Here is a 20,634-nt window from a genome sequence, read left to right on the forward strand (position 1 = left end):
AAACTACACCGACCACCGACAGTGCTTTACTGAACTACACCACTTATAAAGTAGGTGCCAAAAATATTTTCAACTACACCCTATCCTTTAGTCAGAACTTGTAAAAAAGATCTAATTATATTAAAAGCAACCTACTAATTTGTATCTCCACTAATATCAAGCCAATTATTGTACATTCACTGGCGTTATAAATTCCAGCAATAACAATAAAATAAAAAAAATATATATATCAATTGAGATTCCGCTCGACTGACCTTGAGTTTTCGACTACACCAATTGTTGTATACATAGACCAGACCGCAGTTGGGCAAAGTCTACGATAAATATTTTACAGTAAGAATAGAAAAGGTAACAATCCTACGCCAGGACGTTGCATTGACATGAATACAAAAAGAATCTGTGTACAAAAGAATCCGAATACAAAAAGAATCTGTGTGAGCATAAACTGATGAAGTTGTACTAGGACCTAAGCTTTCAGATGACTAAGTCTCACCTGGTTCTTGTGCAGAGACGGCTTCGAGCAAGTCCACTAGCTGATCTGACTGAGCTGTTGAGTCCCGACTTGCTCTAAGGCAGAGGAAGGATACGCCAACGGCAGCTCCGTAGCGAAGTCTAAAAGGGCTCAGCTCCGCAGTCAATCCAGGCCAGGGTACGGTGGAAGCGTTGCAGCGGCCAACCGACCGCGTAGAGGCTCGCTCCGCGGATATGGACGTACGCGAGAGATGAACTATGGCGGTTAGTGAACCGGTATGTGAGAGAGTCAATGTCCGAAGTCATGGGCCCATGTATTATATGCACCGCGAAATATGAATGTACAACGAAAAAGTAGGATGAAAATAAAGCTCTCCCCGTAGCTCGAAACACCCCAAACGTGCCCAAGGTTGGCCAGGTGGCGATCACTCGAACTCACGCTGTCCAAAAATTGATCCAAAACGCCCGGATAACTCGACAGGATTTAGGATTTCCAACGATTCCAGAGGTACGTCGTAACGAGTCGAAGCCATGAGAAAACACTACTCTGGACGGTCCTCTGCCGTAGCTGGCGCTCTTTCCGATCGCACTCTGCTACTTGCTCACAATAGGCCTATAGCTTATGAGTTGCACAGACGTGCGTACTACAAGTATTTTAGCGAGGAAATCAGTATTTTCACAGAAATACCCAATCATAACCTTGTTCATTGATTGAGTGGAAATACCCTAGGACAACACATAAAACTGAAACTTGAGAAATCAGTATTTTGCATGAAACCATCACTTTTCTTCTCATTTTTCAGTAGAATACTGAAAATCCGTACTACTTCTTACTTGGCCAAATTGGCAGCTCTGCATCGACATACACATTTCGATTTGCATGCCATTTTACGACTATTTTATTGATCTCACTCATTTTGATTCCGAAAATTATATCATTGGCATATATTACAGGAATTTCACTCTCAACTAACTTTCTTTATCCAATGCTGCCCGCCCTGTAAGTGTAATTACGGAAAATTAACGTTACCGTATAAAAACTAACATCGCAATTTAACTTAAGCATGACATCATTTTAAATACATGGGGCACATAAAAAAATACTTATTATTTACCGCATCAGCTTACTCACTTGTTCTTTTCATTGTTGAATAACCCAGACATTTTGTGTCTTGATGAAGAAGTTCTAACCAATGGGTCCTTGCTTATTTAATGACAATGGTTGGAAATCATACATTTCTTAACAAATGGACTCCGTTTCGTTTGTAATTGCCGCTGGCTCCTGGGAATCGAATTTTTTTATAGTCGTATGGTACGCCCTCTATGATATGGCTGTGATAGAATCGGAGTGTGAAAAAATAGTCTATGAAAAAACAGGTATCATTGAAATTATCCGTTGGAAAATTGTTGAAAACCACTTTAAAAGTTATCTGTAGAGGAAAAATGAATGAACAAAATATTCACTGTTACCTCAGTGTTAAAGGATAGGTGGGAGTTTGATGAAGTCTTGACAAAATATTGGGTTTTAAAATAGTTTGCTTCACAAATATATTCCATGAAAATTTTGCTTAATAAAACTGAAAGCTGAATCTTTACTGCACTCATCTAAATCACGGACAATAACATTTTTGTTACTCAAGTTCTGTCAAGCCAATTCCTTCACTATCAACATTTAATTGAGACACATGATGTGCATAGCTAGAATTTACTTTGTGTCAAATCTAGTTAACGCTCTCGTTTAAAAAACGTTCCCCATTTTCGGTGGGGCAATGCCCACCTAAATTGACTGAATACACTAATCCTTCTCTTCACACTAGCACTTGCTGTTCAAACCCTTCATTCGAGATAAAGGTCTGAATGCACAGCCTACAATGCATTTTGGTACTGAAGCACCTAATTGAAACAGCAAGTTTTGTATGTGCTAGTCTGTCTGTAGAGACCCACTTGTTGATCAGTTTCAATCAGGGTCTGTGCCTGCAGACTTCTCTCTCTATTTTCCTCTCTGTTAGCATTGTTAAGTCCGCTCCTATCCTGTCACACTCCTGTGACGCACCCAAGTCTGAATGTAGACTAGGAGTAATAAAAAGTTCGCGGCTAGAGATCAAATACACAAACACGGCTTCCCTGTCTTTTAAAGATGTGTCATCGATTATGAGGATTTGGGATGACTTAGGAGTTGGAGAAGTTTAGGTTGGTGTGTGCTGAGATGTAGAGTTGGTCCTGGCCACGTAACATATTTGGGACCTTGTCCAGGAGTCGGAAAACAAGCCAGTTTTCATGTCGAGGTAGTTCGTTTTCGTATTCCGTATACCGGTTATTACGTACAGTATGTAGTATAATGCGCTCGCGCTTCGTGTAGTTATGGGCGTTTTCTGTGCATGTGTGTGTATGCACGTTTTGTGTGTGGAGCGTTTCGTTGGGCTCGTGTAGGCGACGGGTCACGCTCAATTTTTCTCGGATTTATCCTTCGTTCAAGGCGCAGTGGATTTCTGGTATTTTTATTCGCTGCTACGTTTCCTTTGCATTTTTGTGCTTGCTCATTGCATGTTTTGGATAAGTCTGTCTTGTTTACTAGCTGTTGTGCTGGTTTTGTCTCCTTAGTGGAGTTTGGTATATATTATAGACTGGTTGTTTTGTTTTGTGGTCTGAGCATAGTTATATCTCAATGCCTGAGGATAGAGTGCAAAGTTTTGTTGATGGTCCCACGCCAGAGCTGTTGGGGCAGTTGACTAAGGCTGAGTTAGTGGAAGCTGCTCGTCATTTTCGTTTTTCGTTTCGTCCTTCATTAAGAAAGGACGAGATTAAGGACTGCATTCGTCAGTTTTTGGTCCATACGGACATTTGGTCAACTTGTGCTGATTCTGAGGAGGAGGGGGATGATTCTGCGTATTCTGATGGATCTCGTGATTCTGTGTTAAATCTAAAAACTCTGGAAGCACAGTTGAAATTGAAAGAGCTTGAACTTCGTACAAAAGAGGTTGAGCTACAGATGAAGAGCCTAGATTTGAAATCTAAGGAATTGGATGTGAGGAGTGGTGATTCCTCTGTCAAGTTTGATGCTTGTAAGTATGTTAGGTTGGTTCCTAAGTTTGATGAGAGTAAGGTAGAGGAGTTCTTTCAGCATTTTGAGAAGGTAGCTGTCAATTTAGGCTGGGAGAGATCTGTCTGGCCAACTTTGGTACAGAGTGTGCTCATCGGTAGGGCCCAGGAGGTTTATGCCTCATTGTCTGTGGAAGAGGGGGGTTGCTACGAGCAACTGAAGTCTTCTGTCTTAAGGGCTTATGAATTAGTGCCTGAGGCACATCGGCAAGCATTTCGCAATTCTAAAAAGGGCGAACGGGACACTTATGTAGACTTGGTTCGTAAGAAGGTTGTTCATTTTGAACGATGGTTGTCCTCAACTGGTGTTAATAGCTTTGAGAGTTTGAAGGAGCTTATGTTGAGTGAGGAGTTGAAACGTTCGGTTTCACATGAGTTAAGGCAGTACTTAGAGGAGCGTGAGGTGGTGAACGTTCAGAGGGCAGCAGTACTCTTGGATGAATACGTCTTAACACATAAGGTAGTTGATAGGAGTAAACCTCAAGGGAAGGTTAATCAGTTTGTTGGTAAGAAAGATTATTCATGGCAAGATGAGAGTCAAGTTAGTAACAATACTGTCAAGAGTGGTAATAGGCAAAAACCTGTCCCTGGTCCTTGTTACTATTGTAAGCAAGAAGTACATAGAATGTCTGAGTGTAGTAAGCTGAAGAAAAAGAGAGAGAAAGAGGGCTTTGGTGAGAGGAAAGTAGTTCCTAATGCATTAGCTAGTGTCAAGAGAGAGAATAGAGCAGTGTCTGTAGGGTATAAACCGTTTGTGACTGAAGGTTTTGTAAGTTTGTCAGGTAGTAGTGAGGAGGTTCCTATCCGTATTCTTCGGGATACTGGGGCCACCCAGACTCTTCTCTTAGCTAATGTTTTGCCTTTTTCTGAGGACTCAGCTGTTCATTCAGATGTGCTTGTAAGAGGGGTAGGTGGTGTAATTCAGGTGCCTTTACATAGTGTGAATTTGAAGTCTGCTATTGTGTCGGGTCAGGTGGATGTTGGAGTTTCTCCTGCCTTACCGGTAGAAGGTGTGTCGTTGCTGTTAGGTAATGATCTTGCGGGTGATAAGGTTTTGCCACATCCAGTTAAATCAAACATTCCTGTGACTGATGAGGAAACTGAAAGTTTGGTAAAAGAGATGCCAGACGTGTTTTCCTCCTGTGTATTGACTAGGTCTATGGCTGCTAAGGAAAAACAGGAAAGGAAAAATTCAGAGCAGGGTTTGAAAGAGACCGGATACTATTGATTTGGTCATTTGGATGATAACAGTGTGTTCTGTCAGGTAGATAATAGCAAATCTGCTGAAGATGGTAGTGGAGTTAATCAGGATGGTGAATCTGATGTAGGACTTAATAGGTTGTCTTTGATCGATGCTCAAGGCAAAGATCCTGAGTTGGTTGGAAGTATCAATAGTGCTCTGTCTGAGGAGGAAGCTGTTAATGAAAGCACATGCTTTTACATGAAGGATGATATTCTCATGAGGAGATGGAGACCTCCAGATGCAAGTCTTGATGAAGATTGGAGGGTTATCCATCAGGTTGTGGTGCCTAAGGTCTTTCGTAGGCAGATTTTGAAAGTTTCACATGAAACTGGTCTTGGTGGACACCTTGGTGTCAATAAGACTGTTAACAGAATTCTGAAACATTTCTTTTGGCCAGGGCTGCGGAGTGATGTTAGTGAATTTTGTAGGGCATGTCATGCGTGCCAAGTTGTTCGCAAATCCAACCAGAAGATTCCGCCGGCGCCATTACGGCCCATCCCGGCATTTGATGAGCCATTTTCAACAATAATTGTTGATTGTGTTGGTCCACTGCCTAAGACTAAGGCTGGACATGAGTATCTCTTGACTATGATGTGTGCAGCAACCAGATTTCCCGAGGCAGTGCCACTTCGTAGAATAACAGCTCACAATGTTTGCAAAGCACTGGTGAAGTTCATTTCGTTGGTAGGATTACCAAGGATTATTCAGAGTGATTAAGGCTCTCATTTCACTTCCAAGTTGTTCAGACAAGTGATGTCGCAGTTGGGAATTCGATGCGTCAATTCGAGTGCCTATCATCCTGAGAGCCAAGGGGCATTGGAAAGGTTTCATCAAACCTTGAAGAACATGATGAGAACCTATTGCTTTCAGTGTGAGAAAGAGTGGGACGAGGGACTACCCTTACTCTTGTTTGCAGTTCGGGAGTCTGTGCAAGACTCATTAGGATTTAGTCCATTTGACTTGGTATTTGGCCACACTGTTCGTGGGCCTTTATTGGTGTTGAAAGAGAAGATGCTTGAATCAGATGAGAAGTGTGGATTACTAGATTATGTATCTCGGTTCCGAGAAAGGTTGTCTTATTCAAGAGAACTTGCCATGCAACGCATGAAGACTGCTCAGGCAGACATGAAGAAAGTGTTTGATCGCAAAGCTAGGGAGAGAAGCTTTGATCCCGGTTCTAAGGTGTTAGTGCTCTTGCCAATTCCAGGTAATTGTTTGCAGGCTCGGTACTCTGGTCCATACGTTGTAGAGGAAAAAGTGAGTGAAGTGAACTATGTAATTCGCACTCCGGATAAGAGAAAACAGAAACGTCTTTGTCACATTAACATGTTGAAAAGGTATGTTGAGAGCAATGAGGATCGCGTAGAGAAGTCGGTTGCGAGTGTTGGTGTTGCTTGTGGTAGGAGTGATATACTGTTGACGTTGAGGAACAACAGGAAGTTGGTCTTTCCTTGCCTGAGGTTAAGCTTGAGAATTCGGAAGTTCTGGAGAATCTTGGTGAAAGGTTGAATTATCTTCCAGTGAGTGAGAGAGAGTCGTTGCAGGAGTTGATTTCCGAATACAGTCATTTGTTTGGTGATGTTCCCAGTAGAACCACTCTCGTAGAACATGATGTTGATGTCGGGGAGTGTACCCCAATTAAGCAACATCCGTATAGGTTGAATCCGTCAAAGTTGGAAATTCTCAGGAAGGAAGTTAACTACATGATTGTCAATGACATTATTGAGCCAAGTAGTAGTCAGTGGAGTTCTCCTTGTGTATTAGTACCAAAGAAGGATGGTAGTTATAGGTTCTGTACAGACTATAGGTTGTTGAATTCCAAGTCCAAATCAGACTCGTACCCCATACCTCGCATTGACGACCTGATTGACAAGATAGGGAGACTAGATCTCTTAAAATGAGACTGGCAAGTGCCCCTGTCACCAAGGGCACGAGAGCTGTCCGCTTTCGTTACACCAGATGGTCTCTACCAATATAAAGTCATGCCGTTCGGAATGAAGAACAGCCCTGCCACTTTCCAACGGTTGATGAATGCAGTGATTGCTGGTCTTGAAGGATGTCAGGCATACCTTGATGACATTGTGATATACAGCGAGACCTGGGCAGAACATCTTCATCTCCTGAAGTCCCTCTTCGATCGCCTCTCCGAGGCAAACTTGACCGTGAATCTCAAGAAGTCGGACTTTGTACGTGCACAGGTGGCATTCCTTGGCCACATTGTTGGACATGGGACTGTACGCCCGATCAGTGCTAAGGTAGGAGCCATTGTGGACTTCCCGGTTCCAGAGGATAAGCGAGCCCTACGTCGCTTTCTGGGGATGTCTGGATTCTATCGGAAATTCTGCAAGAACTTTGCTTCTGTTTCTGCACCTCTGACGAACCTGCTGAAGAAGGATGTGCCATATACTTGGACACCGTCATGCCAGATCGCTTTTGAACGCCTGAAGGCAACTCTTGCTAGTGAGCCTGTTTTGGCAGCACCGGACTTCAGCAAGACGTTCGTGCTGGAAGTTGATGCTAGTGGTCTTGGAGTCGGAGGGGTTCTTCTTCAAAAAGATGGTGATGGGATAGAGCGACCAGTGTGCTACATGTCGAAAAAACTAAATAGCTATCAAGCTAGGTATAGCACTATTGAGAAGGAGACGCTCGCACTGATTATTGGCCTTCAACAATTTGATGTTTACATATCGAACAATCCATTGGTGGTCAGAACAGACCACAATCCCTTGACCTTCCTCAACAGAATGAAGAACAAGAACGCTAGGCTGATGAGGTGGTCCTTGATGCTTCAGGAATACAATCTTACCATTGAACACATACCCGGAAAGGACAATGTGATCGCAGATACCTTGTCTCGTGGATTTGCCGAGTAATATTCTATTTGAACCTAAACTGAGTAATGGTGAATTTGAATCCAACGGATGTACTGGATCTTGATATTGATAATGATGAATCGGAACTTTGACAGATATACTTCAATTTGAACTGATCTTGGAAACTGGAAGTTGAACAATCACAAGCTGAACACTACTGAAGTGCCAACTGATACCTCATCAAAATGAACCCAAAGTGAACTTTAAGTTCCATCTTTGATCTTAATTTTTGCAAACTGTTTGTTATTTTGTATCAAGATATACATGTACATTTATGCTCAGTCTTTGTCACTGGGGGCTTGTAAGCTTTTTGGATACAAAAAGTAAACAAAACACAAAGAAATTATACCCAAAATAACTTAATTGGGGTTGCGTTTTCATGGCATTGATTTTTGCTGATATTTTCTTCAGAAAGTATATAGTTTCAGGTTTTAACCAATCTTATATTGGTTGTGTTTTTAATTAGTGAGTTAAAAAAAAAAATTTGTGTGACAAAAATGAATGAGCATGATGTACAACTGTATTGCATTTTTCATACAATGGTGTTTTTACTTGTCACTGTTGGTGGTTTTTGAGGATTCTCAAATACAAAACAAAAACCCTCATTTGGATGTTAAAGTATATTTTACTCAATCACTCAGTGAGTACATAGTTCATGTATTTGATTATTTGGATACTAACGTTCTAAAAAGAATGTTCTAATTAAACAAAATATTGAGTGTATTCTAAACCAAGATATTGATATCACAAAGAGTTTAACGAATGCACGCACAAAAGGCTTTAGCATCAAAATTTTCATAAGACTGGAACTTTTATTCCTCAATAACCACATTTACTATTGATTATGTACTATTTTGTCACGAAAGTTCTGTTATAACTTTCGTTCTTAAAGGGTGGAGGTGTGCAGGGCCGTCGCCAGGGGGGGTGCGTTCGCAACCTCCGCACCCCCCTTCAGAACCAAAAAAAAATAAAAAATAAAAAAAAACCGGAGGGGGGGGGGAGGGAAACTTGAGGGCTCTTTTGAAAAAGATCTAGGCGAAATACTATCAGTATTAGTAGATCCATATTCATATCTACCTTAGATCTACCAGTTAACGTACGTTCGCTTCACAAGTTTTCCGAAGTTAATAATAAATAAATAATGTACTTTGAAACTGAATTTGACCGGCCCCATTTTATTTACCTGAGTTTCGTGCTCGCTCTTTTTTTCATAAAAAGAACCCCCCCCCCTAGAAAAAAGCTGGTGACGGCCCTGGGTGTGACGCACCCAAGTCTGAATGTAGACTAGGAGTAATAAAAAGTTCGCGGCTGGAGATCAAATACACAAACACGGCTTCCCTGTCTTTAAAAGATGTGTCATCGATTGTGAGGATTTGGGATGACTTAGGAGTTGGAGAAGTTGAGGTTGTTTTGTGCTGAGATGTAGAGTTGGTCCTGGCCACGTAACAACTCCCTACTCTGATCCCTCTTTCCAAGCCCCTACCCCTCTCCCCCCCCCCCTTTCTCTCTTTCTTTCTCTCCATTTTATTTTCACTCTCACTCACATTTCTTTAAAAATGAATAAATAACGGACATAGTGAGTGTATATTGACAAGCTTCAATATGCCGATTTTGCCTTTTTCTTTCCTACTGTACAGTACCAATACATTCATATTATTTCATCAATGTGAAAATACAAAACATGTAATGTAGAATTACTAGCTTTATTCTATGCCTCCTGTCCTTGTCTTTCAATCATGTTCTTATCCTATCTGACTCGTTCCCCTCATCATCTCACACTTTCTGTCTCTCTTCCATCCTCAATCCCCCCTCTCTAATTCTTGAACAAAAAAGTGGAATCAGTAGCGAATCCTGAGGGGGGGGGGGTGTTGAGGAAGGTGGGCCCCCAAGCACGGGAGGCCATCCATGTATTCATTTGATATCAATGCTTTGAGCTCTATCCCCTGGAACCACAATACCTTTTACCAGTGCTCGACATCTTTTGCTTTTGGGGGAGGAAAATACAGGGAAAACATTGACTGATATGATGAAGAAATTTAAATTGCACTTTTTGATTGCAAAAAAATAACCAGTCAATTATATTAATCATCGAAGCATATGAATAGCAAAGTGAGAAGACTTGTTGGACATGCGTTTTAAATATACCCTTTTTTTCTTTAGTGTCACCATCAAGGGTCGTCATGACTGATACGCAATCGGGCTGGCAATACTTGGACAACACCAGTATAAGTGTAACTGCTGGAGAGCCGTTTGGTATCACATGTGAAGCATCTCGGGCAAGGCCTCCTGTGGTACTGCAATGGGTGACAACTAAGGGCGTGTCAGCTGTTCATCACGATCAGTCGGATGTCATCCAAGATGGATCTTACATCTCCCGGAGAACTTTGATAATCACACCCTTCAGGAACGATCATGGAAAGATTCTTAGCTGCATTACATCACAACCAGAACTACAGAAAAATATTAGACGCTCAGTTAGTCTGAATATTCATGGTATGTAACATTCATGGAATCATATACATTTACATGTATTGATGTCACAGTGAGCCTAAAAAATCCTAGACTTTTAGCCCTTGCTAAGTTTCTTAATATTCCATTTATGGAAAGTAACATAATAATTGAACCAATAATGCTGTAATATCACGTGCATTTCAGATCCATTTTCTAGTCCCCGAGTCCGTTTAAATGTAAGACGAACAGGCTGTTTCTAAACATCATTTTGCAGTAATCATGGTGATATGATATTGTACACAATTTCTATTTATTTCTCATTTATTTAAACATCATTCAATTCCAAATCCGCTTTTCACAAAAGGGCATGTTCGTTTATCATTCAATACTTCTCTCTTTATGTTACTCTTATTTTATATCTTGCCATTTTTACAGTTCTGCCGACCAGTGTGCTGCTATTTCTAACTGGAGGTAACCAGTCCCAATCAACAGTCCTATACGTTAAAGAAGATTCACCGACTTCAATCACTTGTAAAAGTATTGGAACATTCCCAGCAACTGAACTATCATTTTGGCTTATAGTTGATGCCTTTGAGAGAACTCCGATCCTTGCAAATGTCTCGAGTAATAGGAGTATTTTAGACGACACTTTGTTTGACACTGAAAGTACCATTACCATAAGACCAGATGCCACGAAACATGGAATGCACATTGTATGTTCCTCGTATATGGAGGACGTCTTCTTTGTTAAAATACTGACAGCTAGACTAATGGTGTACGGTGAGTTGTTATCCCCCAACGATATTAGACCAAAAATCACTATTGTTTACGGCAGAACTGATTAAAGACTATGATCATTCGATGGAAATTCAAGTAGTATAATTTGTTACAAACCTCAAATATATTGCAATGTAGTTTCTCCCCTGTCATTCTTTTTAATAATAATAGACAGTTCTTGTATAGCGCATAACACATTATAAATAACGTCTCTATGCGCTTCCAAAGGACTTGGATATTATTACCCTGGCTTTAGCCCCGCAGCCTTTTACAGCGCGGTGGCATTTCAAGGAATAAATTCCTGCCAGGTACCCATTCACCTCACCTGGGTTGAGTGCAGCACAATGTGGATAAATTTCTTGCTGAAGGAAACTACGCCATGGCTGGGATTTGAACCCACGACCCTCTGTTTCAAAGTCCGGAGACTAATTCACTGGGCCACAACGCTCCACACGAAACGAATGAAACGAATTCTTTCTTGCTGTTATTGAGGAATTGACGAATTAACATTTATTTTGTTCGATTCGCCAATAAATTGTCCGGGTTCAGTTAAAAACCATCTTCCATCCTTTAATTGAAAGTTTATGTAAGATTAATCCTTTATGTTCTTTTTAAAGGGCTGCCAGTCGATGTCACAATATCTATCCCAGGTGACATGCTTGAAGGTGCAGAGACCAGCATAACCTGTAAAGCTCTTAATGGATATCCCGCCCCTCTCATCCATTGGTACATTGGATTAAGAAACCTGACATATAATTCATCGCTGGAGACTTCATTGAATGCAGCTGATCGATATGATGCTGAAAGCACTCTCACTTTCATACCGACGAGGTTTGATCATTCGAAACGTCTTCTCTGCCAGGCAGTTCAACCTAACAGGCGCGGATCAACCTAATACAACATCTACTGCGGTGTCCAAGAATAACAGCACGGTTCTGAACATATCAAGTCAGCACAGAGGGGCGATGACAGTAATGAAAAAATAAATCTGGTGGACTATTCAGAGATTGCGATCATTACAAAACGGGTAAATGAAATAATAATCGTAACGATACAACAGTTGAAATGAACAATGCTTCATAGTTATTTTTATGCACGCTTTATCATGACCATACGCATATTTTGTTCAAAGAAGGTTGGCAGTGAGCGAGCAAAGCGGCCAAGCTTCTCACGGGACATGTTTTAAATTTCGCGCACACTTTTGATAAATGTTGTGAAAATTGAGTCAGTAAAAACCTGTCATTTTGAAAAAAAAAATCATGGGAGAGGGAGGGGGGGGGGGCGCTGCGTGCGTACGGCTATGCACTTAATATGAAAATGGCAAAATCTTAAACAACAAACCCCCCTCCCCCTAAAAAAAGACCCTCGCCATTGTTGTACAGGCTACCTTTTTAAAATCTATTTATTTATTATTTCTACATTTTGACTTCATGACTGAAAAGCCCATATTATCAATAATTATCTTGATCAGGATATGAAGAGATACCCTTAGTTGGTGGGACAGACTATTGAATAAGCGTTGCGTAAAATTAATTTATATTTGATGGATTACTTTTTTTTACCTGTGTAGACAGAGTTAAACAAAATGTTGAATTATCTATGTATTACTGTAATATTTAGTGGATCAGGATGTATAAATGTTTTAACAGTGTTAATCAAAGTATTTTTTATCTATTCAAACAGAAACTGACCATGCCGATAAAACCTTAATTTTTTCCCCTATCAAACATGGGACTTTTTACTTATTATTACCCCTAGCAATGCAGCCACAACTTAATAGAACCTATGATACTTAGGTGATTATTATTCACCATCTATGCAAGGAACCTTAGGCACCTTATCATAGGTAAAATGTTAAATGTCAGAACTGTACCTAGGATCCGAACATCAGCATTCAAAGTACAATTGAGTTTCTGCGTTTCAACAGCGGCCTAGGCTATGTCTATGTGATGTGATATCAAGTTATTTTTTTTCTCTCATTGCTGGATTGAAAAAGTTGCCAAAAATAAAAACAAAATTATATTAAAACCTGTTTCATCATTAATTGATAGAATACTATAGTGCGCGAGGACGGGTTCACAAATGTAATAACACTTTACCCACAAATGTAATAACGCCCACAAATGTAATAACACTTTACCCACAAATGTAATAATTTCACCCACAAATGTAATAATGCACTTTACCCACAAATGTAATAATTTTTGATCGCCCACAAATGTAATAATGACTTTACCCACAAATGTAATAAATTTGAAGGGATTTTTGGCAAATCCGTTCTGAACTAAAATCGTATAGTAATGCGTTCATATAGCACAAAAGTGCAAAGTCTCTTTTCCTGACCCGGTTAATTAACAAATTATACTATAAATCCAAAGTCTTTATTCCAGACCCGGTTGTTTCAAAAATAATAATATGAGCCCAAAGTCTTTATTCCAGACCCGGTTGTTTCAAAAATTATAATATAAGTACAAAGTCTTTATTCCAGACCCAGTTGTTTAAGAAATAATCATATAAGCCTAAAGTCTTTATTCCAGACCCGATTGTTTCAAAAATGATAATATAAGTCCAAAGTCGTTTCTCCAGACCCGGTTGTTTAAAAAATTATAATATAAATCCAAAGTCTTTTTCCAGACCCTGTTGTTTCAAAAATTATAATATAAATCCAAAGTCTTTATTCCAGACCCGGTTGTTTCAAAAATGATAATATAAGTCCAAAGTCTTTTCTCCAGACCCTGTTGTTTCAAAAATTATAATATAAATCCAAAGTCTTTATTCCAGACCCGGTTGTTTCAAAAATAATAATATGAGCCCAAAGTCTTTATTCCAGACCCGGTTGTTTCAAAAATAATAATATAAGTACAAAGTCTTTATTCCAGACCCAGTTGTTTAAGAAATAATCATATGAGCCTAAAGTCTTTATTCCAGACCCGATTGTTTCAAAAATGATAATATAAGTCCAAAGTCGTTTCTCCAGACCCGGTTGTTTAAAATATTATAATATAAATCCAAAGTCTTTTTCCAGACCCTGTTGTTTAAAAAATTATAGTATAAATCCAAAGTCTTTATTCCAGACCCGGTTGTTTAAGAAATAATCATATAAGCCTAAAGTCTTTATTCCAGACCCGATTGTTTCAAAAATGATAATATAAGTCCAAAGTCGTTTCTCCAGACCCGGTTGTTTAAAAAATTATAATATAAATCCAAAGTCTTTTTCCAGACCCTGTTGTTTCAAAAATTATAATATAAATCCAAAGTCTTTATTCCAGACCCGGTTGTTTAAAAAATAATAATATAAGTCCAAAGTATTTATTCCAGACCCGATTGTTTAAAAAATGATGATATAAGTCCAAAGTCTTTTTTCCAGACCCTGTTGTTTCAAAAATTATAATATAAATCCAAAGTCTTTATTCCAGACCCGGTTGTTTAAAAAATAATAATATGAGCCCAAAGTCTTTATTCCAGACCCGGTTGTTTCAAAAATTATAATATAAGTACAAAGTCTTTATTCCAGACCCAGTTGTTTAAGAAATAATCATATGAGCCTAAAGTCTTTATTCCAGACCCGATTGTTTCAAAAATGATAATATAAGCCCGAAATCTTTTCTCCAGACCTGGTTGTTTCAAAAATTATAATATAAATCCAAGTCTTTTTCCAGACCCTGTTGTTTCAAAAGTTATAATATAAATCCAAAGTCTTTTTCCAGACCCTGTTGTTTCAAAAATGATAATATAAATCCAAAGTCTTTATTCCAGACCCGGTTGTTTAAAAAATAATAATATAAGTCCAAAGTCTTTATTCCAGACCCGATTGTTTCAAAAATGATAATATAAGTCGAAAGTCTTTTCTCCAGACCCGGTTGTTTCAAAAATTATAATATAAGTACAAAGTCTTTATTCCAGACCCGGTTGTTTCAAAAATAATAATATGAGCCCAAAGTCTTTATTCCAGACCCGGTTGTTTCAAAAATAATAATATGAGCCTAAAGTCTTTATTCCAGACCCGATTGTTTCAAAAATGATAATATAAGTCCAAAGTCTTTTCACCAGACCCGGTTGTTTCAAAAATTATAATATAAATCCAAATTCTTTTTCCAGACCCTGTTCTTTCAAAAATTATAATATAAATCCAAAGTCTTTATTCCAGACCCGGTTGTTCAAAAGATTATAATATAAGTCCAAAGTCTTTATTCCAGACCCGATTGTTTCAAATATTATGATATAAGTCCAAACTAAGATACGATAATGATGTTCCGGTGGAATAAAAATGAGAATCGAGCCTAGTCTTCTCTCCAGTCCCAGTTAATTAAAACTGGTGGAATCAAAGTCTTTGTTGTTGTTTTAAATTATACTGAACGTATTGTGAATATACGTGCTATGAGTAAATTGAGAATCAAGCATAGTCTTTTCTCCAGACCCGGTTATTTAAAACTAAAAACTAAAACCCTATAGTAATGCCTTCATATAGCACAGAAGTCCAAAGTCTTTTTCCAGACGCAGTAGTTTCAAAAATTATAATGTAAGTCCAAAGTCTTTTTTCCAGACCCAGTTATTTCAAAAATTAAAAAGTCCAAACTAAGATACCATAATGATATTCCAGTGGAAAAAAGAAAATCGAGCTTAGCCTTTTCTCCAAACCCTGTTATTCAAAAATTGTAAATAACAATACAACAACAACAAAAACCGTATAAAGACCCCATAATCTTATTAATGCTGGATAACATGGACATATAGCGTAGTCTTTCAGCCAGACCCAGTCATTTGTTTTTCAAAATAAGGCTAAGAGTAAAAATATAAATAACTCCAAATCTAATACCAAGCAATCCTTGAACCTAAGAACATGTTTTTAAAAAGAGGTTTAGAATGTTGTCTTTATTCCAGACCTAATTATTACAAAAATTACGAAAAAAAATCTAACATAAGACCCTATCATATTCTCTTGAAATAACATGAGTTGTAAAACGTACTCTTTCCTCCAGACCAGGTTATCTAAGAAATGAATTAAAAAAGAAAATAAAATCTAAAACCAGTTTTCAAAAGTTACACCCAGTAAAAAATATGTCTGTACCCCACACCCAGCTTCTTTTGTATAATAATACTAAGACCCCTACAAAACATTGTAATTATGCATTTGCAAAGAAAACGTCCATTTTCCAGACTTGGTTATTATTTAAAAATAAAATTGTCTAAAACAAATACCCAATAATCTAACTACTGTGGAATAACATGGAGATCGATTGTAGACTTTCCTCCAGATACAATTATTTCAAGAATAAAAATAAATAATAAAATCCAACCCCCAACAACGAATCTAAGAACCAACAATCCTCCAAATTAAGACCAAGTACAAAAGCACATGTTTAGAGCGTTGTCTCTATTCCAGACCCAGTCATTTAGAAATTAATTCAAACAATCTTAAAAACATAAGACTTATTCTTATTCTTATTCCTGTTGAATAACATTATTATTATGCTTAGACCTTCGTCTAGACCCAGCTATTTATAAGATAAACAAATATTGAAAAAAAAATCAAAGCTAAGACCAATCTTTAAAATTAAACCCAGTTAAATGCTTGGGTTTAGAGAGTTGTCTTTACCCCACATCCAGTTCTCTTAAAATACAAATTAAGCAAAAGATTAATCTAAAAATTGAGACACCAACATCTCCCAAACTATAAAACCCTGTGATAAGGCATACCGTAAGGTGGTATACAACTTGTTTTTGTTTGATGGAAGTGAAATAAATAAAATTGAATTGAATTGAATTGAATACCACAAAAACGTCAAATTAATAAAAGGCGTAAATATTCAGATCTGAATGGTACGCGCCTTAAAAACCCAAAATAACAACAATAACAACGATATTCTACATCAATGATATTATGGCGTCTTGGTTAATATTGTTTGTCTGTTTTTATCGTTTCTAATACCCCACAGCTTGGATTACAGGCGCACGCCACAACGCCCAGTCTTTAAATATGGTGTAGTCTTTGCTCTAGACCCATGCAGTTATTTCAAAATAGGAAATTTAATTTCCTATTTTAGAATAACTGCATGGGTCTAGAGCAAAGACTACACCATATTTAAAGACTGGGCGTTGTGGCGTGCGCCTGTAATCCAAGCTGTGGGGAAGTTACAAATTGATGCAGAGGGTCGAGCCCTGGTCACGTCTTTCGGATGGTGACGTTAAAGGTCGGTCCCAGACGTAAATAATCATATCTGATTTAGACACGTCTGACAAAACTCAAACACACACACACACACAAGTTTGCCCCCTGGAAAGATTAAACCTCAAGATGTTGATGGACCTGAATCCACCGAAGGGACAGCCTAACTCCGTAACTCTGGTACGGGTGTGGGAGGGGGCCCTTCTTTCTTTGCCTGTCTCTCTTTCAGTCATTTCAAATCATTTTTTTCCCTATCTTATCACTTCTTGATCACATAAATCCTCTCTCTCTCTCTTTACTTACTTAACGGGTCAATATAACCCCAGAAAATATATATTAGGCCACTGAGATTATTGGAATTGTAACTAATAAGAAATGCTGAATATATTACAAATGGTGCTTGGTACACTAAAAATTTAAAATACCGAAGAACTTGTTAAAACTTTATCCCCTCTTGCTAGAATGATTTTCTTTTATATAATATCTCATAGATCGTCGATCTACAACCTTAGTGTTTACGGGAAGTAATCCCCATATTGTGTGCTGATATCTTATTCCTCAGTTTTTGTCTCACCTGCGAAGCAAAGTGAGACTATAGGCGCCGCTTTTCCGACGGCGACGGCGGCGTCAACATCGAATCTTAACCTGAGGTTAAGTTTTTGAAATGACGTCATAACTTAGAAAGTATATGGACCTAGTTAATAAAACTTGGCCATAAGGTTAATCAATTATTACTGAACATCCTTTTAGAGTTTCATGTCACATGACCAAGGTCAAAGGTCATTTAGGGTCAATGAACTTAGACCATGTTGGAGGAATCAACATCGAAATCTTAACCTGAGGTTAAGTTTTTGAAATGTCATCATAACTTAGAAAATATATGGACCTAGTTCATGAAACTTGGACATAAGGTTAATCAAGTATCACTGAACAACCTGCATGAGTTTCACGTCACATGACCAAGGTCAAAGGTCATTTAGGGTCAATGAACTTTGGCCGAATTGGGGATATCTGTTGAATTCCCATCATAACTTTGAAAGTTTATGGATCTGATTCATGAAACTTAGACATAATAGTAATCAAGCATCACTGAAAATTTTGTGCAAGTTTCAGGCCTCATGATTAAGGTCAAAGGTCATTTAGGGTCAATGAACTTTGGCCGAATCGGGGGTATCTGTTGAATTACCATCATAACTTTTAAAGTTTATTGGTCTAGTTCATTAAACTTGGACATTAGAGTAATCAAGTATCACTGAACATCCTGTGCGCGTTTCAGGTGACATGACCAAGGTCAAAGGTCAATGAACTTTGGCCGAATTGGGTGTATCTGTTGAATTACCATCATAAACTTTCAAAGTTTATGGATCTGATTCATGAAACTTGTACATAAGAGTAATCAAGTATCACTGAACATCCTGTTCGAGTTTCAGGTCACATGATCAAGGTCAAAGGTCATGTAAGGTCAATGAACTTTGGCCATGTTGGGTTTTTTGTTGAATAACCATCATATCTCTGTAAGTTTATTGGTCTAGTTCATAAAAAGTGGACATAAGTGTAACCATGTATCACTGAACATCTTGTGCGAGTTAGAGTAGTATTCAAAGTCAGCACTGCTGCTATATTGAACCGCGTGATGCAGGTGAGACGGCCAGAGGCTTTCCACTTGTTTGTGTCATATGTATTTAAAGGTTTTGTGTTTTTTCTTCATACAAAAAAGGAATGAATATGAATATACAAGAAATAATAATAAACAAGTGGAATGCCTCTGACCGTCTCACCTGCATCACGCGATTCAAAATAGCAGCAGTGCACGCACAAGATGTTAAGTGATACTTGGTTACTCTTATTTCCACGTTTTATGAACTAGACCAATACACTTACAGAGATAGGATGGTAATTCAACAAATACCCCAATGTGGCCAAAATTCATTGACCTCACATGACCTTTGACCTTGATCATGTGACCTGAAACTTGCACAGGATATTCAGTGATACTTTATTACTCTTATGTCCAAGTTTCAAAAGTCAGATCAATAAACTTGCAAAGTTGTGATGGTAATTCAACAGATACCCCCATTATGGCCAAAGTTCATTGACCTTTGACCTTGGTCATGTGACCTAAAATGCACACAGGATGTTCAGTGATACTTGATTACTCTTATGTCCAAGTTTTATGAACTAGACCAACATACTTTCAAAGTTATGATGGTAATTCACCAAAAAAAACAATTCGGCCAAAGTTCATTGACCCTAAATGACCTTTGACCTTGACCATGTGACCTGAAACTTGCACAGAATGTTCAGTGATACTTGATTACTATTATGTCCAAGTTTCTTGAATCAGATCCAAAACTTTTTAAAGTTTTGATTGTAATTCATCAGATACCCCCAAATCGGCCAAAGTTCATTGACCCTAAATGACCTTTGACCTTGGTCATGTGACGTAAAACTCATGCAGGATGTTTGGTGATACTTGATTAACCTTATGTCCAAGTTTAATGAACTAGGTCTATATATTTTCTAAGTTATGATGTCAGTTCAAAAACTTAACCTTAGGTTAAGATTTGATGTTGACGCCGCCGGCGCCGTCGCCGTCGGAAAAGCAGCGCCTATAGTCTCACTCTGCTATGCAGGTGAGACAAAAAGAAGTAATAAAAATAATACTAAATAAAATTGTTACCCTACTTCTCATACAGTGGGTGGCAAAAATAGTCAATCATGACTTATTGCCAAATAAAAACATGGAATGGAATGGTTATCCCCTCTTGTTAGAATGTTTTTCTTTTATATAATATATCATAGATCGTCAATCAACAACTTTATCGTTTTCGGGAAGTAATCCCCCTTTTGTTTACTGATATCTTATTTCTCAGTTTTTTTTCATATGTATTTTTATTTTTTTATTTTGTTATTTAGGTTTTTTCATAGAAAAAAGGAAGGAATATACAAGAAATTATTTTTTTTAAAGGACAAGTCCACCCCAACAAAAACTTGATTTGAATAAAAAGAGAAAAATTCAACAAGCATAACACTGAAAATTTCATCAAAATCGGATGTAAAATAAAAAAGTTATGGCATTTTAATGTTTCGCTTCATTTCACTAAACAGTTATATGCACATCTCGGTCGGTATGCAAATGAGGAACTGATGACATCACTCACTCACTATTTCTTTTGTATTTTCTTAAATGAAATATGAAATATTTTTATTTTCTCGTCATTGTCATGTGAAATGAAGTTTCATTCCTCCCTGCAACACGTGGAAATTTATTATTTTAACATTTTGTGCTTTAGGCAAGGAGGTCCTAATCGTCAAATTCGTAAAAATTGAAATAATGTATAATTCAAACAATGAAAACCAAAAGAAATAGTGAGTGACATCATCGACTCTCTCATTTGGATGTAGCTGGCTCGTTCATATAACTATTTTGTTAAAAATAAACAAAACTTTGAAATGTCATAACTTTCTTATTTTACATCCGATTTTGATGAAATTTTCAGCATTGTGCTTGTCTGATTTTTCTCTATTGATTCAAATCAACATTTTTCTGAAGA

The 20,634-nt window shown here is 38.0% G+C and overlaps 1 protein-coding gene across 1 annotated transcript; it reads left to right on the forward strand.

The window, feature by feature from the left end:
• Positions 1-2,585: 2,585 nt before the first annotated feature.
• LOC121420263 lies at positions 2,586-12,123 on the forward strand. The gene is made up of 4 exons (XM_041614837.1): positions 2,586-2,756; positions 9,847-10,179; positions 10,573-10,917; positions 11,532-12,123. The coding sequence occupies exons 2-4, from the start codon at positions 9,867-9,869 to the stop codon at positions 11,807-11,809; spliced, it is 936 nt and encodes a 311-aa protein (XP_041470771.1). The 5' UTR covers positions 2,586-2,756; positions 9,847-9,866; the 3' UTR covers positions 11,810-12,123.
• The last annotated feature ends 8,511 nt before the right edge of the window (positions 12,124-20,634 follow it).

The sequence above is a fragment of the Lytechinus variegatus genome, chromosome 8 (assembly GCF_018143015.1).
Source record: "Lytechinus variegatus isolate NC3 chromosome 8, Lvar_3.0, whole genome shotgun sequence".
Lineage (NCBI taxonomy): Eukaryota > Metazoa > Echinodermata > Echinoidea > Temnopleuroida > Toxopneustidae > Lytechinus > Lytechinus variegatus.

Excerpts from the sequence above, each read along its gene's own strand:
- LOC121420263 (XM_041614837.1), top strand. The coding sequence starts at position 9,867 with ATGACTGATACGCAATCGGGCTGGCAATACTTGGACAACACCAGTATA. Across the intron at positions 10,180-10,572 it reads AGTTAGTCTGAATATTCATG|TTCTGCCGACCAGTGTGCTG; the intron begins GTATGTAACATT and ends CCATTTTTACAG. Across the intron at positions 10,918-11,531 it reads AGCTAGACTAATGGTGTACG|GGCTGCCAGTCGATGTCACA; the intron begins GTGAGTTGTTAT and ends TTCTTTTTAAAG.